This window comes from Vitis riparia, chromosome 4, assembly GCF_004353265.1.
Source record: "Vitis riparia cultivar Riparia Gloire de Montpellier isolate 1030 chromosome 4, EGFV_Vit.rip_1.0, whole genome shotgun sequence".
Taxonomy (NCBI): Eukaryota; Viridiplantae; Streptophyta; class Magnoliopsida; order Vitales; family Vitaceae; genus Vitis; species Vitis riparia.
The window spans coordinates 23,778,685-23,801,007 of NC_048434.1; the positions used below are offsets into that span (position 1 = coordinate 23,778,685).

The following is a 22,323-nucleotide window of genomic DNA, read 5'->3' on the forward strand; positions in this document are numbered from 1 at the left end:
GATGGGTGATATATGTACGAGGAGAGGAAGAGGGGAGGCTCGTGCTTAAGGTGGAACAGTGCGCATTGCGCATGCTTGAGTGCGCCGTTTAGAAAGTGTGTTGTCTTACGATTTAAATTACGCTTCTCTCCCTTCACTTCTAAATAATTACAAAAACTTATCTTGCTAGTTTTAACTTTTAATTAATTAATTAATTAATTAATCGTTTTATTACACTTTCCCCATACCCTCTAAACTTTTTCACATTGCTCTCCCCCATTTAAAATCCAACAATATACCCTTCATATTTCGTAAATACATATAATGTACATTTATTATATGACGGTATTAACTATAATAAATGAAAAGCACATATATTAAACACATGACATGTTTAAATTAGGGTAAAATTGTGATTTCAACTTAAAAACTTTGAAATTCAAACCCAAAACTATATCATTGTTTAATGGATATCAAAGAAAAATGATAGATATTATTAAATTAAAAAAATAAAATATATATTATTAGATTAAAAATAAATAAATTTTGTGTGTTTTTTAAATTACATTCATGATGAAGATAGTGATAAAATGATCACAATTTTCTTTTAAAGTAAGATTAAGTGCATATCATGAAAATAATTTATCTTTATTTTCTTAAACTAAAATAATTCAATATTGATTTTAATGGGTAACATTAATTTATTGATGTTTATTTTATATTCTAAATTTAGCAATATTTTAGAAATATAAGGAAAATAAAAGTAGACAATTCAAGATATTGGATAAAACTTAATACTTAATTTGATTTTAAGTTAAATTATATTTAAATTATTAATTTAAATCTTATTATTGAATTCTTACTTTAAATAGTAAGGTTGCTTGATAAAATTAATTTAAAATTTATTATAAATCATCAAATTAATATACTCATCATCGATAAAGAAGATCAAGTAACAATGAAAGTCATCTAATAATAAAAAAGATTACAGAAATAATTAAAGTGAATGATGGTAAAAGGATAAAAGAAAGATGTGAATAGAATAATAAATTAATTATTTTTATTTATTAATTAAAATTATTTTTTAATTTAAATTATATCATTAAATTATTTTATTAAATATATTTAATTTATTTAATGACTTTGAGGCACAATAATTTTTATAACTGACATGCAAATATTTCCACATTATTAATTATGGAAAAGTTGATGATAAGAGAAATAATTTTGAAGAATATCCATTAAAAAAATTTAAAAAAAAAAAGTAAAAAGGAAACCGGTAAGAAGAAGGGAAGCGTGACCACATAGGAGTAGGAAACGCGGAGGCGGAGGGGCGTATATTGCGCATAGAGGCGTGTGTTAGCAAATAGTTTCAAAGCCGGACGTTGGGCCGAGTGTGGAAAGTTCGAGAAAAGCGTGATCTGGTCGGCGTGTCATGAGATTTTATCGTCTGTGGTTGAGGCCAAAGGTCCACAAATATTCCACCGATATTTCATAGCCACGTCAGAATTTGTTTTTTCTCTTATTATGTGGCGAAGATCAGTTGGTGGAAAGGTTGGGTACAAATGTGAGGTGCTCCGCACCAGATTTAGAGAAAATTGACCAGGGCGTGATAATTAAGGCGGTGTAAACGTAGCCGCTCGTCACGGGGAACTTTGACAAACATTTAAAAATGTCAACCGTTTGGATTCATGTCGTACTGACACGTGGCTAATTTGTTTTGTTGTTTATTGAAGTGTTTTTTCTCAAATGATTAATAGTAATTCTACTTCATACCAATTTAGGGTTTTAATTATTATCAACAATAAAATAAAAATATTAAAAATAAAACTAAAGTAAAAATTTAAAATATATTTATATATCTATATATCCTTTTTATACATAACTCTCTTTTTAATGTTTTTAAAGATAATAAGTTTTTTTTAAAAAAAGAATATTAAAAATATAATTAAAACAAAAATATATAAAACTAAACATTGATTCCCGTCATAAATTAACTTATCGTAATTTTAAAAAGTGTAGGACTTCATATGCTACTAACTCTCCTAAAAAGAAATCCTAGCATTAGTGACATTCAAGCGCCCACTCATCTTAATAACTTAAATTATTAGTTAAAATTAATTTTTAATTTAAATTATATCACTTAATATATATTTGACAATTAAAAACTGTTTTATATTTTCTCTTAATAATAGAAATATGATGTTTTTAGAAAACATCTTTTAGTTTTTTCTATTATTTTCACTTTTTTTAGAGCTATTTTAGAAAATAATTATACAAATATCTAAAGTGTTGGATATAAAAATTATTTTTAAAATATAATTAAAAATATTAAAAATAGGTTAAAAATATTTTAGGTTCTCATTTAGGCTTTTGTTATACAAAACATTGAAAATAATTTTTAAAAGCTGTTTTTTTTAAAAAAAAAAAAAATTGTTTTAAAAAACAATTATTAAATAGTAACTTTATTTTTAAAATTATTATTATTATTATTATTATTATTATTTTGTAAAGACCTGTAGCATACTTAAAAATTTATTCCTATATTCGATATGAGATATTACATTTTTAATATAAGATACTTCTCGTATTTTATATAAAATTTATTATTATTATTATTTTATTTTAAAAATATAAAATGGAATATGCATTTAAGCTGGGATACCAACAAATCTCCAAATTACTTTTGCAATGAATAATAAATCCAACTTTTTTACCATCACCAAATTTTAAAAACAAAAACCAAAGGGAATTTTATTCCAATTGGGCATGGGCTCAAATGTACTTCTCATCAACCCTACTATTACTTGACCTTTGCTTTTCAATTTAATTATTATTATCTATAGTGTACGTATAATATTGCATGAAGATTCTTATTGCTTCAAAAATATTATTAATTTTGCTTTTCAATTTAATTATTATTATCTACAAAGTATGTATAATATCCATGAAGATTCCAACTACGTAGAAAAAAATATTATTATAGCCGAAAAGGAGACGTAGTGGTGGTGGTGGTGAATGTGAACATGGAAAGAGAATCTTGGAAACGTATATTTTTATTTTAGTTTATATTTTTCAACCTTTCAATAACCTAAGTTAATGTCAAGGATCATTACTAGATGTAATAGACCTTAGTATTATTTAAGAATAATTTAATATTTTTAGGCTTTCTCAAGTGATGACACATGGACCATTACTATGAACTCCCTATCATTTTTGAAAATCTTTATCTAAATATTTTTTACCAATTTAAGGTTGGTTTTTCTTCAAATTGATTTTCATTTTTGTATCTTCTTGAGTGCTTCTAGAGAAATCTTTTTTTTTTTTACCCAAAATAAAGAATAGGCTATTGAGTATGACACTTCCATTAAATTATAATTGAATATAAAAGAGTATTGTGGAATCTCAAATCCCCTACCATATTATCATGAAAAATATGAAAACAAATAATTTAAAAATTTTATTGCATCGGTGAAAGCTTTGAATCTTTGAATCGTTAATCAAGAACACAAAAATAAAATAATCAACACAAACGATACATGAGGTTTTAACGTGTTTCAGCCAACTATCTATGTCCACAGATGAAAGAAAATCATTTTACTATACAATAGAAAACATTATAGAGGACAAAACCAAAACATTATCATCGGATACCTCTTGTTATTCCTCACATCTCGATCCATCTTGTATATAGTCTTTATATATCCATCTTCATCTTATAACTTTTTTCCTTAATGACTTATAATATTTATAGAGATATTTTCAATAACATTCCTTATTCTATAAGCAGCTCTAAAAATTATTTCCTTATTCCTAATTCTCACTATAAAATTCAAGTGAGCAATTGGGATGATTGCATTGTGTGAAGCCAAGTTGTTCATAAGGATGACGATAGTGCCATTTTTATTTGCTATTGATTATAAAAATGTCATTATTATAGATACCCACATTGACAATGTACTTGATTAAAAGTACAAGGAATAAAGTAAGTGAGAAACACTTCATTTTGAAGATCTTCAATGGATGCATAGAAGGCGTTCATAGGGTATAACAAAATTACGACTAATGACTTTGGATATTGTTCCTACCACATTCAAATTCAATCATGATGCACCCCACTATTAGGAGAAAGCAATCATTTGAAATTAATTTTAATCCACATTACTTCCTCTATCTCATCCCATGTTTGGCATGTATACATCTAACACAAGGAAAATGCAAATGGGCTAGAAATAACATCTCTTTCCATAATGACACTACTAATTAAATCCGTTTTTGAGTTTTAAATTATTTTTTAAAACTAATATATAAGTATAATTTAATTTGAAATTTATTTTCTTAATGATAAGTCACAAGTAAAAAAAAAATTACATTTAAAGATTTTTGGTATCTTGGATCATGGAGAAAGAAGAAGAAATATATCATATTCAATTTTATTTACCTTTTATGATTTTTTAAAAAACTTTTTTACATTTTTTTTTGTTTTAAAAAACCGGTGAAAATAATTTCTACTTCTTTATGTAAAAAATGTTCTCCATTTCCTTTTATTTTTAAAAATTAGAAACATAAAACAAGTGCAAAATAGTGCTATGTATTTTTAATAATAATTTTCTATTATTAAGAATAGTAAACTTTTTCTTTTTAAAATACACTATAAAACAAACTCGTTATTTCTATATAAAATATAATAGCTCTTAGGGAATCATGTAGAAAGGTTAATGGTTTGAAAAAACTAAGGTTTTATGATCTCAAAATTTAAAATTTTGAAGTATTTTTCAATATATAAGGTAAATTTATACTTTTTATATAAATGTTATTACTAAATACTTTTTGCTATTAAAAATAAAAACTTGAATGTTTATTTAAACAAGATTATGTTTGACAAAGAGAAAGGAGAGAAAATGATTGTTTCCATTATGTTATGTTTGGTTCCTAAAAAATATTAAGGAAAGAAAAAAAAAATTCCAATATTTGGTTTTCCTATTACAAATATGGAAAAAGACAAATATAATCAAAATTAATAAAAAAATTGTATATTTTTAAATTATTTAGTCTTTATATAAAAAAGTTAAATAAATGAAATGAGTTTAAAATACAGTATGAAAATAATTTATTGATTTTAAATTTTCTTTTCTTTTGTATTTTCCCTCAAGCTTTTTAAAAACTAAACAAAGCCTTAAGATAAAAAATTAATTTAATACTTATTGACTTAAGTTAATTTTAAATTAAATTATGATTAAGTTATTAAATTATATAAAGTCATTTAGTCGATTTATCAAAATTATATCAAGGCTGTCATCTAGGATGCGAAGCACTTACTACCTCATCTGCCCCTTTAGAGGCCACTATTCTTGAAATCCTGGCATTAGAATGGTCGCGTCCTTCAAGAGAGTTAATAGGGGGATGTCGGTATCTTTGCAAAGGGATCCACTCGATGACTAGTCCCTACTAGATCACTGACATCTCGCTGAGAAACCCGACCAAGATTGTTGGCAATGTGGTGCAAAGCTTGTATACAAACACTGATTTTCCAGCTGCGTCCATAACAGGGCATTCTCCTGCCTTGACAACTCAGTCTGCTCAAGCATAGCTTCCATCCTCCTTTCCTGGTCTAACTGACGACTTTTGAACTTAGCTCGGAATGCATCCATGGGTAAAAGTCTCCCCACGTTCTGTTTCATCCATGATCCTTCCTTCCCAAGATCGAGGGCGGTTAATTCCCACTTTGTTCCGTCGTGCTTGGCCACGTTTCTTCGTGGGTCATCCATTTTAACTAAGTTCTCAGGATGGACTTATTTCTTCTATCGTCCCAAGAATGTAGCCCGTAGTCCATGGTATTAAGCCCATAGCTCCTACAAGATAGGCAAAACTAACAAGGTTGCCCGTGGCCTCGGGGCTTGAGGTGTTACTCATAAGCTGTGTGTTGAGGCTGTTATATTGATAAGTTTCTTTTTTACCAAAACTTTTTCAAGATTTCTCTTGAAAGCTTGAAAGATGGAAAATTAGAGTTAAAAGAAAGGCTATTTGTATCTTAATTCTAACTTGAAAAAATCAAACCCTAAAGTACGTTATGTCTCAATTCTAGATGACTATATTTTTGAGCCTTAGTTCTAACTTTAGAGAATCTTAAAGCTTATTTGGTTGTATGATTTAAAAACAATTCTCTATTTTTAAATATAGAAAACTATTTTAAAATTTTTTTAACACTATTTGATTATTGTTATTTGAAAACAGTTTTTAAAAATAAAAGTAAAATATAAAATAATTTCTAAAGAATAAGTAGAAGTTATTTTCATCAGCTTTTTAAAACAAAAGAAAAACATAAAAAAATTTGAAAAAACTATAAATAAAGTTGAAAATAATATCATTTCAGTTTTCTCTCCACGATCTGATTTTGATACTAAAAATCTTAAAATGTGGTCTTCCTTGAAATTATACACTTTTCTAAATTTCTTTTAACTTCTCTAAAAAATTTTATTAAGAAAATACATTTTCAAAAATAATTTGAAACTCAAAAATCGATTTAATTAATACTAAAAAGTAATAGAATTTAATAACATTAATAAGTCATAAACCAAAATTTATTTTAAATGTCTAGGTTAATTTCTTCTTTATATATATATATATGAATATCATATTTTTACAAAAAAAAAAATTAGGAAAATAAATTATAAATTAAGTAAGACTTAATGCGTTGGATTCATTAATGAGTTTAATAACTTTTAAAAATGATTTAAATTTCAATAGTGAGACAATTAAGATTAGAAATTTATGGATAAATATTGGTTTGAAACAACTTTATTGTTTCTCTTTTACATAGAATCCTCATTATCTAATTTTTTTTCATTAGACAAATGAATTCCAAATTAAACAACAATACTTAATGTGTTGGATTCATAAAAGCGTCTAGTAATTTTTTTAAATAACTTAAAACTCAAATAGTAAACCAATTAATACCACAAATTTATAGACCAAAGTTGGTTTAAAATGGTTCTATTGTTTATCTTCTACATAGAATCATTATTTAAAAATTTTTTAATTAGACAAATAAGCTCCCAATTAAACAAGACATCATGTGTTTGATTCATTAATAATTTTAGTAATTTTTAAAAATAATTTGAAACTCAAATAATAAATTCATTAATACCATAAATTTATGGATAAAAATTGGTCCATAATGGTTCTATCTATTTTTATGTATATAATTATATTTTTATAAATTTTCTCACAATAAAAATGAACTTAAAATCAAGTAACACTTTGTATTGTATTTATTAATGGGTTCAACAATTTTTGAAAATAATTTGGAACTCAAAAAATAGATCTAATTAATCATTAAAAAATAATAATCAAAATTGATATATTATAGATCGTGACTTTATTATTTCTCTTATACACACAAATATATTCTTTGAATTTAGGTAAATAAATTATAAATTAAGTAAGACATAATTAATAATTTAAATTCTTTTAATGAAATTTTAAAAATAATTTTGAATTAAAACAGATCTAATTAATTGTAGATTAAATCAAAATATTTTAAAATAATATTTTTTAATTTAGTATTAAATATGTACATGAAATAAAAAACTTGACTTACTTACATGTTAAAAAGGTTAAACTTTATTAATTATTTGTTTTAAATAAAATATTTTTAAAGATTATTATTTTTTTTATTTAACAAAAAAAAATCCACGAAGATGTTAATATCTTTATGTTTTATAACATATACTAAAATAATATATTTTTTATAAAAAAATATAATTTATGATTTTATTATAATATTATTATTCATATTTTACAATATATATATATATATATATATATATATATATATATATATATATATATATATATATATATATATATATATTAATTTATTTATAATTAAAAAACTATTTTCATTTTTAATAAAACTTGAATTAAATTTAATTTATGTTATATAAATTTAATTTGTAATGTTTTTATAAAACCAAAATAAAAAATAAAAAAGATATATTTAAAAACAATTTATCCAAACAAATTTCTTAATTTTTTTATTTTGAAAAACAACTTCTCAAGCACTTTTATTTTTATACAACACTAAAAAATTGTTTTTTTGTTCTTTTAACCTAAAAACAATTTTTAAAAAATACAACTTTATACGAAACCTAAGAGAATTTTGGAGAGCTATTTGGTAAAACGAACTTGGCTGCATCCTTATTTGAGAATTTTACTTGTACTATCCTATAGGTGTGTGTTATGACACATCTTGGTGCTACCACAATTCTCATTAAGATTCTTTTAGGTTATGTTTGGTTCTTGAAAAATTTAAGGAAAAATGCAAAGGAAAGAAAATAGAGAGGAAAAGTAAACGAAAAAAAAAAAGTGAAGAAAAATAAAAAATAGAGTTAAAGATGATAAATTATTTGTATTTGTTACTTCAAACTCATTGTATTTATTTTAACTTATCAATATAAAGATTAAATAATTTTAAAATACATAAGTTTTTAACTAATTTTAATTATATTTAATTTTCTTTGAAACATTTTATTGAATAATCAAACGTGAAAAAATCATTTTCCTTAGTATTTTTTTCTTTTTTTTATATTTTTTGAGAACCAAACACAATCTTATAATTTTAATTTCATTATATAAAAATCAATAATAAAATACTTTTTAAAAAAGAAACTAAACTTTAATATAAAATAAATTTATTTTTTTTAAGTATGTATGTATGTATATATGTATGTATGTATTTATTGCATGCATACGTGTGTTGTTTGTTTTTATTTACTTCGTTAACAACCGAGAAACTTAAAACTACGATAAGATAGAGACGTTGGAATATCTTTTGATCGGAGAAGTCTAGAACGTGGGACACATAAGTTAATGGACATCCTTGGAAAAAATGGTTGACTTGAGCAAATTCCAAGGAAGTCTTGTAAAATAATGGGACAAACCCACTCTCTTGGAAGCTTCACCTTGCCTTCTCCCCTACTTCCACCCTCCCCCAAAGCCCTTTCCTTACACCCAAAGTCACCCACTTCTATTGACAAATTCAAAGCCTAATGCATAAAAAATTTATGAAATTGACATATTTTTTTTCTTTTTAATTTGTAACTACCTATTATTCATTCAATATTTTTGGTTTTTTTTTATTAAAAATATCCTTTTTAGCTTGTATAAAATATTTATTAATCCCTCATAAAAAAAAAATGTTTTTGATAGAAGTTCATTGAATAGTTTAAACTATTGCATTTTGATGATCAAGATTGGTTCAATTTCACTATTGGGCTTATAAAATTAAGCCGCCATATACCATAGAATATCATTTAATAAATTATGGCCAATGGTCTTGTCTCTTAAATAATACCTCCCCATCCTTTCCACATTAGTCCCCACCAAAAATTATAGAGGTCCAACCACTATTTGGTAATTCAATTCAAAGCCAAGGTTACTTTGAAGATTCAAAGTCTACCCCGGCTTTTTAAAGTGCAACCTGTCCCCAAAACGTGATCCTCAAGCTCCATCTTCATATCCACACTTTTGTACAGGAGGAAAATTGAAGTCCCAATTCACCATGGATGTTGAACAGGAGGAGCTCCAATTTCTTGGCTTCTTTGGCATCATCAAAGAGTCTGTCAAGATCATATACTCATGGAGGAAAATCTTCAGCCAAATCACTCTAGCTCTCATCCTCCCTCTCACCTTCATATTCCTCGCTCATATTGAAGTCTCTGATTTCCTCTTTTTCAAGATCCTCAGGAATGAGGACAGGCTGGATCGAACCCGGGCTGGAACCCCCAAATATGAGAAGCTCTCCGATGTTATTTCCTCCGAGTGGATAGTCTTTTGGCTTTTGAAGGTCGCATATTTCACCTTCCTCCTCATCTTCTCCCTCCTCTGCACATCCGCAGTTGTGTATGCGGTTGCCTGCGTGTACAGCGCCAAGCAAATAACCTTCAAGAGGGTCCTGAGCGTAGTCCCAAAGGTGTGGAAGAGACTCATGGTCACCTTCATATGGAACTTCGTCATTGTTTTCTGCTACAACGTTGTCGCCGCGGTAGTTTTGTTCATGTGGGCTATCCTGATAGGAAACAACGTCTTTGGACTCGTGATCCTCCCCCTTCTCTTGATCATATACGTCATGGGGTTTGTGTATATAAGCGTAATCTGGCATTTGGCGAGCGTTATATCGGTGTTGGAAGACAGCTATGGGATCCAAGCCATGGTGAAGAGCAAGGCCTTGATAAAGGGCAAGACGGGAGTTGCAGTTGCAATTTTCCTCATCCTCAACATCTGTTATTTCATAATTCAGCTGGCTTTTGAGAACCTGGTTGTGTTGGGGTACCCATTGAGCACCCCGAATAGAATTCTGCTTGCAATCATCTTCTTCCTCTTTCTGTTCAAGTTGATTCTCTTTGGCCTCGTCATCCAAACTGTGATCTACTTCGTCTGCAAATCCTACCACCATGAAAACATCGACAAATCTTCTTTATCAGATCATCTCGAGGTTTATCTAGGCGAATACGTGCCTCTAAAGTCCAAGGATGTCCAACTGGAGCAGTTCGACGTTTGATTCAATTGAATTGCTATGGAGATCATCCCTATGTTTGCCAGAAATTTTGGGTGTTTTCTTTGTATACGCTACTGTTTATTAATTTGTCGAGTATTATAATGGAAGAAGAAACTGCTTCATTTGATTGGCTTTCCATGGCGTAATTATTTGGCCACTGATAATGGCCTCATCGTGGCTTACTAGCCAACAAAAAATGAAAGAACCATGATGATGATGGCAGCATTGGACTAATTAATTAAATTTAAAAATATCTGTTAGTTTTCCTGTCATTTGTCAAGTTAGATGGCCATGGCTTTCATGTATGCTAACCTAGACATTACAGCAAGCAATGAATGCTTCATTTATTAAAATATCATTTGGAAGGAAAGTTGATCATAAAAAAAAAGGGATCACCCACAATAATAATATTTTTTTTATTATTATTAATATTATTTTTTAGAATTATTTCATTCCCTAACAACTTTATTATAGTTTTATAACTTTGATTTAAAAGTCAATGGAAGAGAAATAAAATAAATTAGAGGCACAATGACCATGTTTTTTTCTTTCTTCTTTTCTTTTCAAGCAAGAGGAAATTTTATGGGCTAGAGAGGAATACGGTTTCCCACTTTTAAAGTAAACCCGTCAAAAAATAATTCAATTTTCATATTTAAACTATAATGATCTTTTCCAAAAGTAACTTTCTATTTTCCTCCTTAAATTTGGAAATAGTTTTTCTACATTCATGCTTAAAAAATTATTTTTAAAAAAATATTATATTTAATTAAAAAAATCCCCTCAACTTCAACCTTAGTAATGAAATACATGAATTTTGAGAATTATATCTTAGAATTAGCTCCCAATTGAAGTTTTGTGGAGAAAATGTTACTAAGTAAGACATGTTGGAAAATATCTATACTATTGTTCAAGTCTGAATATGCTCCTATAATAGTAATATCGAAAATATTGATTGATAAAATATTTAGAGTTAATTAGATGTCTTATGATTGTTGAACAAAATAACATGCTTCTATTAAAAGAATCATTAATCTTGAATGATTGGTTTTGTGTCATTGCTAAGCAAATATCGCATTTTCCCATGGACAAGACTGTGAATGTGAACGAGGATGCGATAGGGCCATAGTAGACATAGTTCCTAACATTATGATAGTTATATATGCACCTTACCCTTTTGATATGAACAAACTTGGTCACCTAAGGTCCTCTAGAATGTGTTGCATCATACGTAACTCCAATGAGGATTCTTTAAAAAACCAAATGATTCTTGTGCTTAATGATTACAATTGTGTTATCAACTTACAAGAGAAATTGATTATTACACCATTTGTTACTAATGTGGTCTTCATATCACCAATTCTTCTAAAACGAATTCAAGGAGATATATCCAACCTATTCATCCTTCTTAATTGTAAATTATTTTTTTATTTTATGGTGTCAATAGATGCTTCAACTAGATGATCACATGTTTTCCTTTGATCTAGATTATTTCCTCAATTGATCCATCTAAGAGCTCCGATCTCAAATTATCTTATCATGGAAAGGAGAATGTAGAGAGGCTTGTAGTTGTTGAACACCACATATGTTAGTCCCGATGATGATAATATCATTGACGTAAACAAGAAGAATGGTGATACCAACAACAGAACGATGAAGAAACATGACATGATAATTAGAACTCTAAATAAAATCCAACTTATGCAACAATTGGTGAAATTTATCAAATCATGCATGAGGAGCTTGTTTAAGCCTATAAAGAAAATGTTAAAGACAACATACATGAATTTTGGAATCAAATCTTGCTCTAGAAGAAAGACTCATGTAGACCTTTTCTTGAAGAATATCATGTAGAAAAGTGTTTTTAACATCCATTTGAAAAAGGGACCATCCTTGTGAACATGTAATGATTAACAAAGTTTGAATAGTTGTCATTTTAGCCATCGGAGCAAATGTCTTAAAATAATTGATCTCATATTCTTGCAAATTTCTAATAGCAACTAGACAAGCTTTATCACAATCCAAAGATCCAAATGGTTTTTGTTTAATTAAGTCTATTTGCTCAACCCATTTAAGCAAGGAACAATGTCTCAAGTACAATTTTTTTGTCCAAGCCTCCAATTTTCATTCATAATTGTTTTACCAATGTGAATGTTATTTTAGCTTATGAATAGGAATTTGGAACATCGATGGAGGATAAGGTAGTTATGAGAGACAAGTGATTATGAGGTATAATTTGTCAAGTGGATCTTTGTAGAGGAGGTGCAATTGTCGCATTGGTTGCCTCATGTTATTCATGACTTGGATCAAGGCAAGGAAAAGTTTCTTAATGAGCAACTTCTGTTTCTTGACTTCTAATTATGCCTCTCTCCTATGCACTACCCCAAGTTTAAACCTTATGACATTAGAAGTATCATGGTCAAAGTTATGAAGATAAGAATATGAAGATTGAGAAATGAGAACATTAGAATTTTGGAAAAAAAAAAAAAATTCAACAAAAATGACATTTTGAGAAATGCTAGATGATGTGCAATGGGATCATAATAACAGAAACCTTTGCAATTAGATGCATACCTAAGAAAATCATATCTAGTAGACTATATAATCAATTTATTCCTATTTGATGACAAAAGATGAGCATACAGGTGATAGAGTGCGATCAGGATATTGGTTATGCAAACAAAAGTACGGAGACTCGTTATGTAGATTAAATAATAGAAAATGATTAATTAAATGCATGGTTATAGGCAATGCTTCTACCTAAAATTGAGAAGGTATTGATGCATCAAGAAGCAAAGTTTGAGTAACATCTAAGAGATGTTAGTTTTTTATTCAGCTACTCCTATTTGTTGAGGTATGTCTAGACAAGATTTTAGTGAAATTATTCCCTCATGTTGAAGGAATGTTTGAAATTCATTAGATGTGTATTCACCTCTAGAGTAAGATCTCAAGATTTTGATAGATGTGGGAAATTGATATTTTACATAAGCAAGAAATTGCTTGAAGTTTGAATATCATTCAAATATTTGATTATTGTGCCGAACAATGAACACTAAGTACTAAGTAGGGAAGGGTGGCTTGATTGTTTCATTAAGATACATTTTTATCCTAAAAAAATTTATCATTTAGATACATCCAGAGAAAAATTGGGTGTTCATATCAAATTATTGAAAGAAGTGTGATAAAGTAGGATAAGTACAGCTAATGATTTTTCTTTTGAATGGACAAAATCTGTCGCAGCCAACTGACAAAACTCAAGAAAAAAAACCCAAAATAACAAAGAAAAATGGGTGCCTGTAAGGTTCCACCCATATCCTGTTTCCTCCTGCCCACACCCCCAAACTGCAAAACCCCAATCCCAATCCGTCAAAAATTAAACCCCAGTTCTCCAAACAGACGGGGTTTGTTGATTTCCACCTCCAGTCTTTCTGTTCTTCTTCTTCCCCCTCCCACTTCCTCCTCTGCTCTTCCCACCTTCGACCCCGTCTCTCCAAATGAAAGAGACGCAAGCGCTGACGTCTCTCAGAGAGTCTCCGAAGCCGTCAGTTTGTTGGAGAAAGGTAGAGAGTTGCAAGCTCAGGGCGACTTCGAACGGGCTCTTCAGTACTTCACTCAGGTCCGTTTGGCTCCCGAGAAACCTCTGGAAAATAATAACTAATTCGATGTAGTTTCGCACCAACAACACAGAATCTTCTTATCTTACTTGGGTTTCAGGCCTTATTCGAATATAGTGAAGTGTTACACTTCACTGGTAAATTCATTTCTGTGTTTGGGCGGGCCTGGCTGCTACTTTACTATAATTGCTTTACTATTCTTACTGTTTTATTTTCATTTGGATGGAATTATTTCTTTCATTATGATGTTTTACACAATAATTTCTCTGCTGACATAACAATATCACGCAGGGACATGGCTTGTTTACATGGCTAGGTAGCTAGATAATTAAAAAAAAGAAGATAAAATTGAGTGATGTAGGGAGTGATATAGCTGTGACACCTTGAACCGAAGCAGGGCGCCAGAATCATTTCACATATGGAGCTGGAAAGCCCAATGTATGAATGAATCTTCAAAGGAAACAAAATGTAGCTAGATAAATTAGACAAATCAGAATACAGGAAAAATAAAATTACTACTTGAAGAGATGTTACCTCAAGAAATGAGAACACTAGAAATCCACTCCAACTGTCCCAACCCCACCTCACCTAGGTCAAGAATCAATAAGATCATGACCATACTTTCTTAGTTGTTACCATTCTGTGATGCCCCTGGATCTACCTGCTCTTGGGTCTGAGTGTCACAGAAGCATCTTCCATGCCAGTTTGGTCTCAGGAAAATGCTAACCTGCCATGTTAGTATGTGGTAATGCGATAAGAGTATCATCTTCCAAGTCCAAAATTTTGTCCTTTAGGCAGCCCATTAGAGTTTTCTGCCCAAATGTGAATGTGGGCAGAAGCATCTTCCATGCCAGTTTGGTTTCAGGAAAATGCTAACCTGCCATGTTAGTATGTGGTAATGCGATAAGCGTATCATCTTCCAAGTCCAAAATTTTGTCCTTTAGGCAGCCCATTAGAGTTTTCTGCCCAAATGTGGATGTGGATGCAGATAATTACTTGTTGAATTTTAAACCATGAGCACTTTCGTTGGCTGTTATTTGTGGTTATTTTTTCAAGATTGCTTCATCTCACCTACCCATAAATGTTTTAATTTCTTAAGTGATTGAAAAAAATCAGCACTCTTGCATGTGATAATGAAGTAAATTGATATACACAAGATTGGCATTATTTTACTCCCATTTAAAATTATGTTCTAGAAATCATATTATTTTTTATTTTTAATAAACAAAGCAATGCCAATTTGTTTTCTTCTTGCATAATTTGGAGTCTTTGACAGCATTATTAAAGACTTTGGACATCTGCTATTTCATTTTTGACCAACTTGTGTAAGTTTGACACTCAATTGCAATTTGTTTTTGCCATGATTTTCAGTTATCATGGTCAAGTTCTTAGTTAGAGAAACAATGGCCAAGTTTGACACTCAACTGCAATTTGTGATACTTACCTACTAGCTGATTTAATTGACTGGTACCAACCATTTCCTGGGTTTTCACACAAGGAAATTATTGGTTTGAAAGGCAATTAAGCAACTGTAATTATTTTATACCAATTCTCTTCATACTTTGACACTATAGAGTGAAAAAACTTGTATTTCTTCCAGAACTCCACCTTTTATCATAGAAAAGAAAGAAATTCATCCTCTTTGAGTGACACTTGGTTACACAATCATCTTCATAATGAGATTTTTGTTCCCATTATTTCCATAGAATTCCTGAATGGAACTTTTTTCAGATTGTGGGACATTCCTAAGAATTCTGGCAAAGGAATACTTTAAAAACGCAAATGGGATTTGGATTAGATAGTGATTTTTTTTCCCCAAAAAATTACACCCGAGGTATGTAATAAGGATGCTCCCCTGTTTTCATTTCTTGCCATGTCAAATCTGAACAGAACATCTCTCTCTATTGCAGCTCACAAGAAGCCTCATCTTTAAAAAATACTAAATTTTGTCGGGACCAAATAATGTTTGGGCAATCTGCTTGCTGCTTCAGAGCATATGTTTGTTCTTCTCTATTGCAAGTGTTTCTCCATTTTGTGTCTGAATATGTTCCTGGTGATATCAATTATCTAGCTTGTACCCAGTTAGAGGACAGATGATTTCAATTCCTATTGGTTAAGTTATTGAGATTCACTGAAATGTTGAAACACCATGGCAGATTTTCCTCCTATTTTGTGTCTCAATATCGGCATTGCTGTCCTTATACTGAAGTAATGCTGCCTTTTCCAATTATTTACTCCCAGAACTGTTTGATGCTGCACTAAGAACTGATCATGCCATCATGGTTGGACAAATGTGTGTTTAATATGAACATTCCATCTTGGTTGTCATTATCTGATTTTCATCAGTATAATTATGTAGCCTTGTGAGTGAAGGTTATCCACATGGAAACGCATCTTGTGATTTAGGTTTCCCAATGAGTGAGCATAAAATTTCCTCATACAGATGAAGCTTCTTTCTCGATCTTCTTTGCATAATGTGAATTTCACAAAGGGCATGTCCAGGTTTGCAGAATATTAACAGAGATTTAGTAAATGAAACAAAAGAAATTTGGTTCTTACACAATCACATATAGAGTGAAAGGGCCCAGCTCAAACTGGTATCCTTTTGACATGAATAGCAAATTGCTGAGTGAATATGATGTATTATAGTGTGAACACTTTTATACCTGAAGGAAATTTGTGTAGAATCCTCATTTTTGTGAATCTATTACAGTTGCAATGCAGTTCAAATCTTGTTTATAATGTGTGTGTGTGTGTGTATACACTTAATTTGCTTGTCTATCACACAATCTAACTCAATTTGTATGGCCTTCTGCTAGATTGAAAATTTTATGACATCAGCTAATAGAGGATCATCTTTTTTATTTTTTCTTTTCCTTGTAATATTAAGCAAGGCATCTAAAGAACATGTCTCTTTCAAATTTTAGATTGACCTGAGTATCATTCTTCCATCTCAAATTTTTGTGCTAAAAAATACCCACAAAAAAAAAAAAAAATTATTGTCCTCTACCTCTGGTCTGAGAGGTCACCTTTTACTTGCTTTTTTAAATGAGAAAAAACCCTCAAATCAAAATTTTCATTTTGTTAATAAAATGTCAAAAAAAAAAAAAAAACGGTTTCAAGAAGTTTAGGATATGTATCACCAATCATAAGATCGTTAAAAATGGCTCCTCCAAGATGGGAGCTCCTGATGTACTTAGTTCAAAGCAGGAATCAAAACAGTATTGTAAAATTTATGTCATGAATATGCTTGATTATTTCACCTGCAGAAGCAACTATATGACCCTGAACCGGGGGCTGCTTTTCCCCTTCTAGCATCATCACAATTAGTGTTTACAACTTTGACAGCATCATAAAAAAAGATAAGCCCTGTTTCTTACAAACTATAGGCCAGTACTTGACTCAGGTGGCTTCATAGTGAGACAATTATGTGTTTTTCTTTCTTTGTTTATTTTTGTCCTATGTGTATTTTTCATGTACAACTCATCTGATTATGATATAATCAGGTAAACCATTTGCCATTGTGTTGGCTAATCGTAGATCATCTGGTTGGCATGATATGTTCTTAATTTCAGGTAGTTAACAACTATAAAGACTTTGCTTTCTCAGACTATGCAAGAGTAGGGAGGGCATTGGCCTTATATGAGGTTGGTGACAGACAAGAAGCTATAGCAGAGATGGAAGATGTTTCCATATCTCTAAAGGGATATCCAGGTAGTCTTGAAGATGTTTCCATGTCTCTTGGTTTACATACTTTGCCATTGTAACATTCTTGTTTGGGGTTCTCTGCAGAAGTGCATGCAGCTCTAGCAGCAGCTTTATATGCAGACAAGCATGCTCCACTCCTTGCTGAAAACCAGTTCACAATTGCTACTCTACTTGATCCTCACTATACAGACATTGCCTATGTAAGAGAAACAAAGCATTGGCCTCCAAGCTTAATTAGTTCATTGCAACACTTCATCACACTCTCATAGACCTTTCTAATATTGTATATAGAGCTTGTTATTGGCCAAAGGTAACTGCCATGGATGTTTGGTTATTCTGGTTGCTTTTTACTTGCAAATCGTGAAATTTTAAAGCTATATATTTCATGTAATGTATCAATATTTCACATATCAGAGCCAAGTGGTATATGGGAATACAGACAGTGCATTTTGTTGATTTCCACGTGTTCTTTTCCATCTTTTATGTACATTTATTTGGGAAGAGTATGGTGTTATTGTACTTTAATTGCAGCCCCTAGGCATCTTGTAATGCTATCATTGCATTAGCAAGTCAAAAGCTGCTGCTTCGCCCGATGACCTTTCATCCTTTCTCTGTCAGATCATAATCCGCGCTCACATGTATATTGTAGCATGCTTTGTCACCTGTGTCCGTGTGGGGTATGACCACCCACTAGTTTTTTTCTACCAGTTAAGCTCAATGGCATCATCATTTCTTTTCTCGGCTTTTTCGCCTGGAGTTCTCACTGCCCATAGGTTTAGGCATTTGAGTAGCAGTTTTTTTGGTCAGTTGTCATCTTGGACATGGAGAGTTATGATCTGCTCTTTGATCAGTACTCGTCTTTGCTTTGCTGATGCATATCTGGTTATGTCTAGTTTTCAAGTGCGGCTGCTTCGGATTGTTATCAATGTTATAAGAGCATGAACAACCACCAGTCTAATGGTATAATATCAGGAATGCTAACAGTAAAGGCCCTCATACTTATAGTGGTGAATACATGAAACCTGTGGACCAAATCTCCCTCAACAGATCTCAAGGATGTTTGCAAGGGGTTCTTTTTGTGAGTGGTCTGTACAAGCCCATCTCTAGTGGGAGTTGTTACAATACCCATAACAAGTAATAGTCCTCCGCTGGTTTTTGAAGTCCAAAAGTGTGAACAGACAGCTGTTCCACTTATTCGGTGGCGTCGCACTAGTCATTTGAAGGGTCAAGTTTCTCGCCCTTTTCGCCTAAGTTTTGGGCCAAAATGAGATGCACCATCTCATTTACTTGGGTTGCTTCCTCGCCGAAATTGTAGACAATTCTCATGCTTTGGGTGTCTTGGCCTCTTTTAACTTCTGCCATCAATGAAGGTAAAGAAACCCACTTGTCTCTTAGACTCATACGGTCCTTTGTGGGTCCTCCCACAGGAAAGATTACAGATAGTTTGCTGTGCCAGAAACATTCCTTTCCAATGGCACCTAGCCCTCCATCCTAAGTCAAGCATTGTTACAATAATACCACATCAGCGTTGGTAAAATCTGATCAGTTTTTTCAATCTGTTGAGTGTATTAAACTAATATGACTTGCATTTTCTTGGGTAGACTCACTGATATGGGATGTAAATTTTTACGAAATTAAGGGTATGACAGACATAACCCAGAGAAGCAAATTTGAGAACCTAGCAGCACTGGTAAATTTAGGCAATGAATATGTGGTCAGTTGAATTCTGCCCTTGGAGAGCCAAATTCAGATTAGGATTTTTTATTTTTATTTTTTGTTTGGTTCAGTTTGATTAGTCTTGATAAAGTAGGTTCTCACTCTCAGTTTGAAGTTTGACCAGACTCTGCAAATGAGATTGTTTCTCTTTTTTTTTTTCTTTTTTTTTTTTTTGGGAATTTTCCCCTGCAGACCCACAAATTTATCCCGTAGAATGAAGTTTGTGATTGAATCTTTGAGATCACATCATGAAATTGTAAATGATAGACAGTCCTCTTCTTTTGGTAAAGTATTAGTTTGTGTAAAGTAAAGCATTATAGAACCCGTAAGTACAAATTGATGCTTCTTTACAACTGATAGAGAAAGAGAGAGACATCATACAGTAGAGACAAGAAACATTTAGGCATCATCAATCATATTGATCAATGGTTTTGGTCCATAATTCTCTTTGATCTAAGAAGCTTAAGCAGCATTCTTGCCTTTGTCTTGATCGTCCCACTGCACTGGCTCTGAAGCAAAAACAACAACTGTGTCAAAACTCCTGCAGAAATGGCTTCTTCCCTTGCCCGTAATGAATCAGTGCATAGCACCATAAGAGAGCTAACAGCGTTCTCACTGCCTTGGTGATCTGATACTTTGAAAGTCATCTTAACCAGGGCCTTAACGCCATTGGGATTGTTAAGGACCGCCTCTCTTCCACTCTCTACTCCTAAAAGCACTTCTAGTACTGCCATTGCCAATGGCGCTGCGCTTTTTTCTTTCACTTGGGCATTGGAAATGTAGCTTATGAGTCCATCTACTGCCCCTTCCCTTATCAAATTTTCTTTATTTGATTCTACAGAGCACAATGCCAATATGGCTTTGATTCCGGCTTCAGAAGCCTCGCAGTCATGGTGAACAAGGAGGACTATCCCCTGTAAGAGTTGGTGGGTCGTTCCAAGCGTAGCACATAGCTCTTTAGTCTCTGAGGAAGATGAAATTGCCTCCAGAAGATTACATACACTTGTCTTTATCATGGGAGTCCCGTGTTTGAACAAAACAACCAAAGATTCTAATTTTGACTCCTCTTTCAGCATGTTTAGGCACCCCAATTCACTGAAAGCCAGCAATTTCAAGGCACAAGAAAGTGCTTCCTCCACAAGCTTCAAACTGTCCCTATATTGCTCGGCTTCGACCTGTCCAAATACAAGTTCCAATAGCAATGGCAAGAAGCCCAATTGGATCATATAAGAATTCCTAGATGACAACTCATCACTCGAAACTCGAATTGCTTTGAGTGTCTCAAGCTTGTTCTCCAATGAGGATTCCTGAGATTGAAGGCTGCACTTCATTGCAGCCAATGAGGGGCCAGGACCCATTACCGTCAAGCTCTCAGGATCCACTTGTTGACCTGTTTGAAGCCACTGATCTATCAAATGGCGAAGAGTATGGTTTGGAACCATAGATGGATCATGGAGCTTCTGCATTGTGACAGGACATGTGAGGTTGCCTGCAGCCAGCCATTGTTCTATGCTGGACCGATCGTACGTTTGGCCTGTGGATAGAGTGACTGGATCTGTGAACAAGTCTAGACTAATCGGGCATCTGAACAAGTGGGGTATCACCATTTCAGCCTCGTTCATTGAGGAGAACCCAAGCTTTCCAGCAGACTCCAAAAAACTAGTGGGAATTGTTCAAACTGAGAATCCAAGAAATGGGTGCTGAGGTAGTCTGTGAGAGTGAGAGTGAGAAAACTGATGTAAATCCAATTTGTAGGAATTGGGAACATGAAAGCATTGAGAAAAAAGGGAAGAGTAATGGTAAAAAAGAAAGCTAGTGGGGTTCCAATTCAGATTCCAGAGCAAAAGTTGAGAAATGACAGGAGGAGGGTGAGTAATCAACGGAAAATGGGAGGAGGGAGAGAGAAGAGAAAACAAAGAGAAATGGAAGCAATAAAGAGGAAGTGATGGGAAAAGAAGTAGGCAGAAAGGTTTAAGAGTCAGAACCCATGGTAGCAGTTCACACTGGCAGACAACACATGAGAGAGAGAGAGAGAGGGAGGGAGGGAGAGAGAGAGAGAGAGAGAGAGAGAGAGAAAGGGAAAAGTGCAATCTTAGTTGGAAGGAACGAGAGGAGAACACCCACATACAAACACCAAGAGAGGGACGGCCAAAGAAAACCAAATGGGCCTTATCCTATTCCTAGTGAGGAGCCGAATTGCTAGTAATAATATTGAATAATTTAAAGTGATGGACCCCGACCTCTCCCCATATTAGCCCAGTCAAACTGACCCACCTAAATCCAAAATAATTGTTAAATGTCTTTGAAGGTTGAATCTTACCCAACCATTGAGAGTTGAAAAGGAAGTGTGTGCTTCACAGAGAGAGTGATGGTAGTCACAAGGCTCATGAGAATATCAATAATCAATGATATGCCAAAACCACCCCCTTAAAGAATCTAATTCACCATCATTCTATCTTCACACAACTCCCCTGTTTTCTCATACTCATTTAATCATTCCACACAAAACTCCACCTTACCGAGTCAAGCATTTCATTTGTATCCAAATATTGGGATAACTTCTCAACTCATCCGTCCTTTTTATTGACTCACTACATACCATCTGTCTCTTCTACACTTAGTTTACTCTGTTTGGGTGATGACAAATTTAAAGAAAGAACAAGGAATTATTCAAAAAAGAGTTTCTTACTCTATCTCTCCTTATGTGTATCCACTAGGATTAATCAATCTACTTTGTTTGGGTCATGGAAA

General features: G+C 31.9%; 3 protein-coding genes across 3 annotated transcripts; 2 read left to right on the forward strand and 1 right to left on the reverse strand.

Moving 5' to 3' along the window:
- The first annotated feature begins 9,541 nt into the window (after positions 1-9,541).
- LOC117913355 lies at positions 9,542-10,540 on the forward strand. The gene has a single exon (XM_034828295.1). The coding sequence runs from the start codon at positions 9,542-9,544 to the stop codon at positions 10,538-10,540; it is 999 nt and encodes a 332-aa protein (XP_034684186.1).
- A 3,246-nt stretch (positions 10,541-13,786) lies between these two features.
- On the forward strand, positions 13,787-18,316 carry LOC117912069. The gene is made up of 3 exons (XM_034826526.1): positions 13,787-14,150; positions 17,724-17,862; positions 17,941-18,316. The coding sequence occupies exons 1-3, from the start codon at positions 13,821-13,823 to the stop codon at positions 18,123-18,125; spliced, it is 654 nt and encodes a 217-aa protein (XP_034682417.1). The 5' UTR covers positions 13,787-13,820; the 3' UTR covers positions 18,126-18,316.
- A 1,548-nt stretch (positions 18,317-19,864) lies between these two features.
- Positions 19,865-21,717, reverse strand: LOC117912393 (U-box domain-containing protein 26-like). Its single transcript, XM_034826961.1, has one exon. It carries the CDS (start codon positions 21,192-21,194, stop codon positions 19,995-19,997), a length of 1,200 nt encoding a protein of 399 aa, XP_034682852.1. The 5' UTR covers positions 21,195-21,717; the 3' UTR covers positions 19,865-19,994.
- Positions 21,718-22,323: the final 606 nt, after the last annotated feature.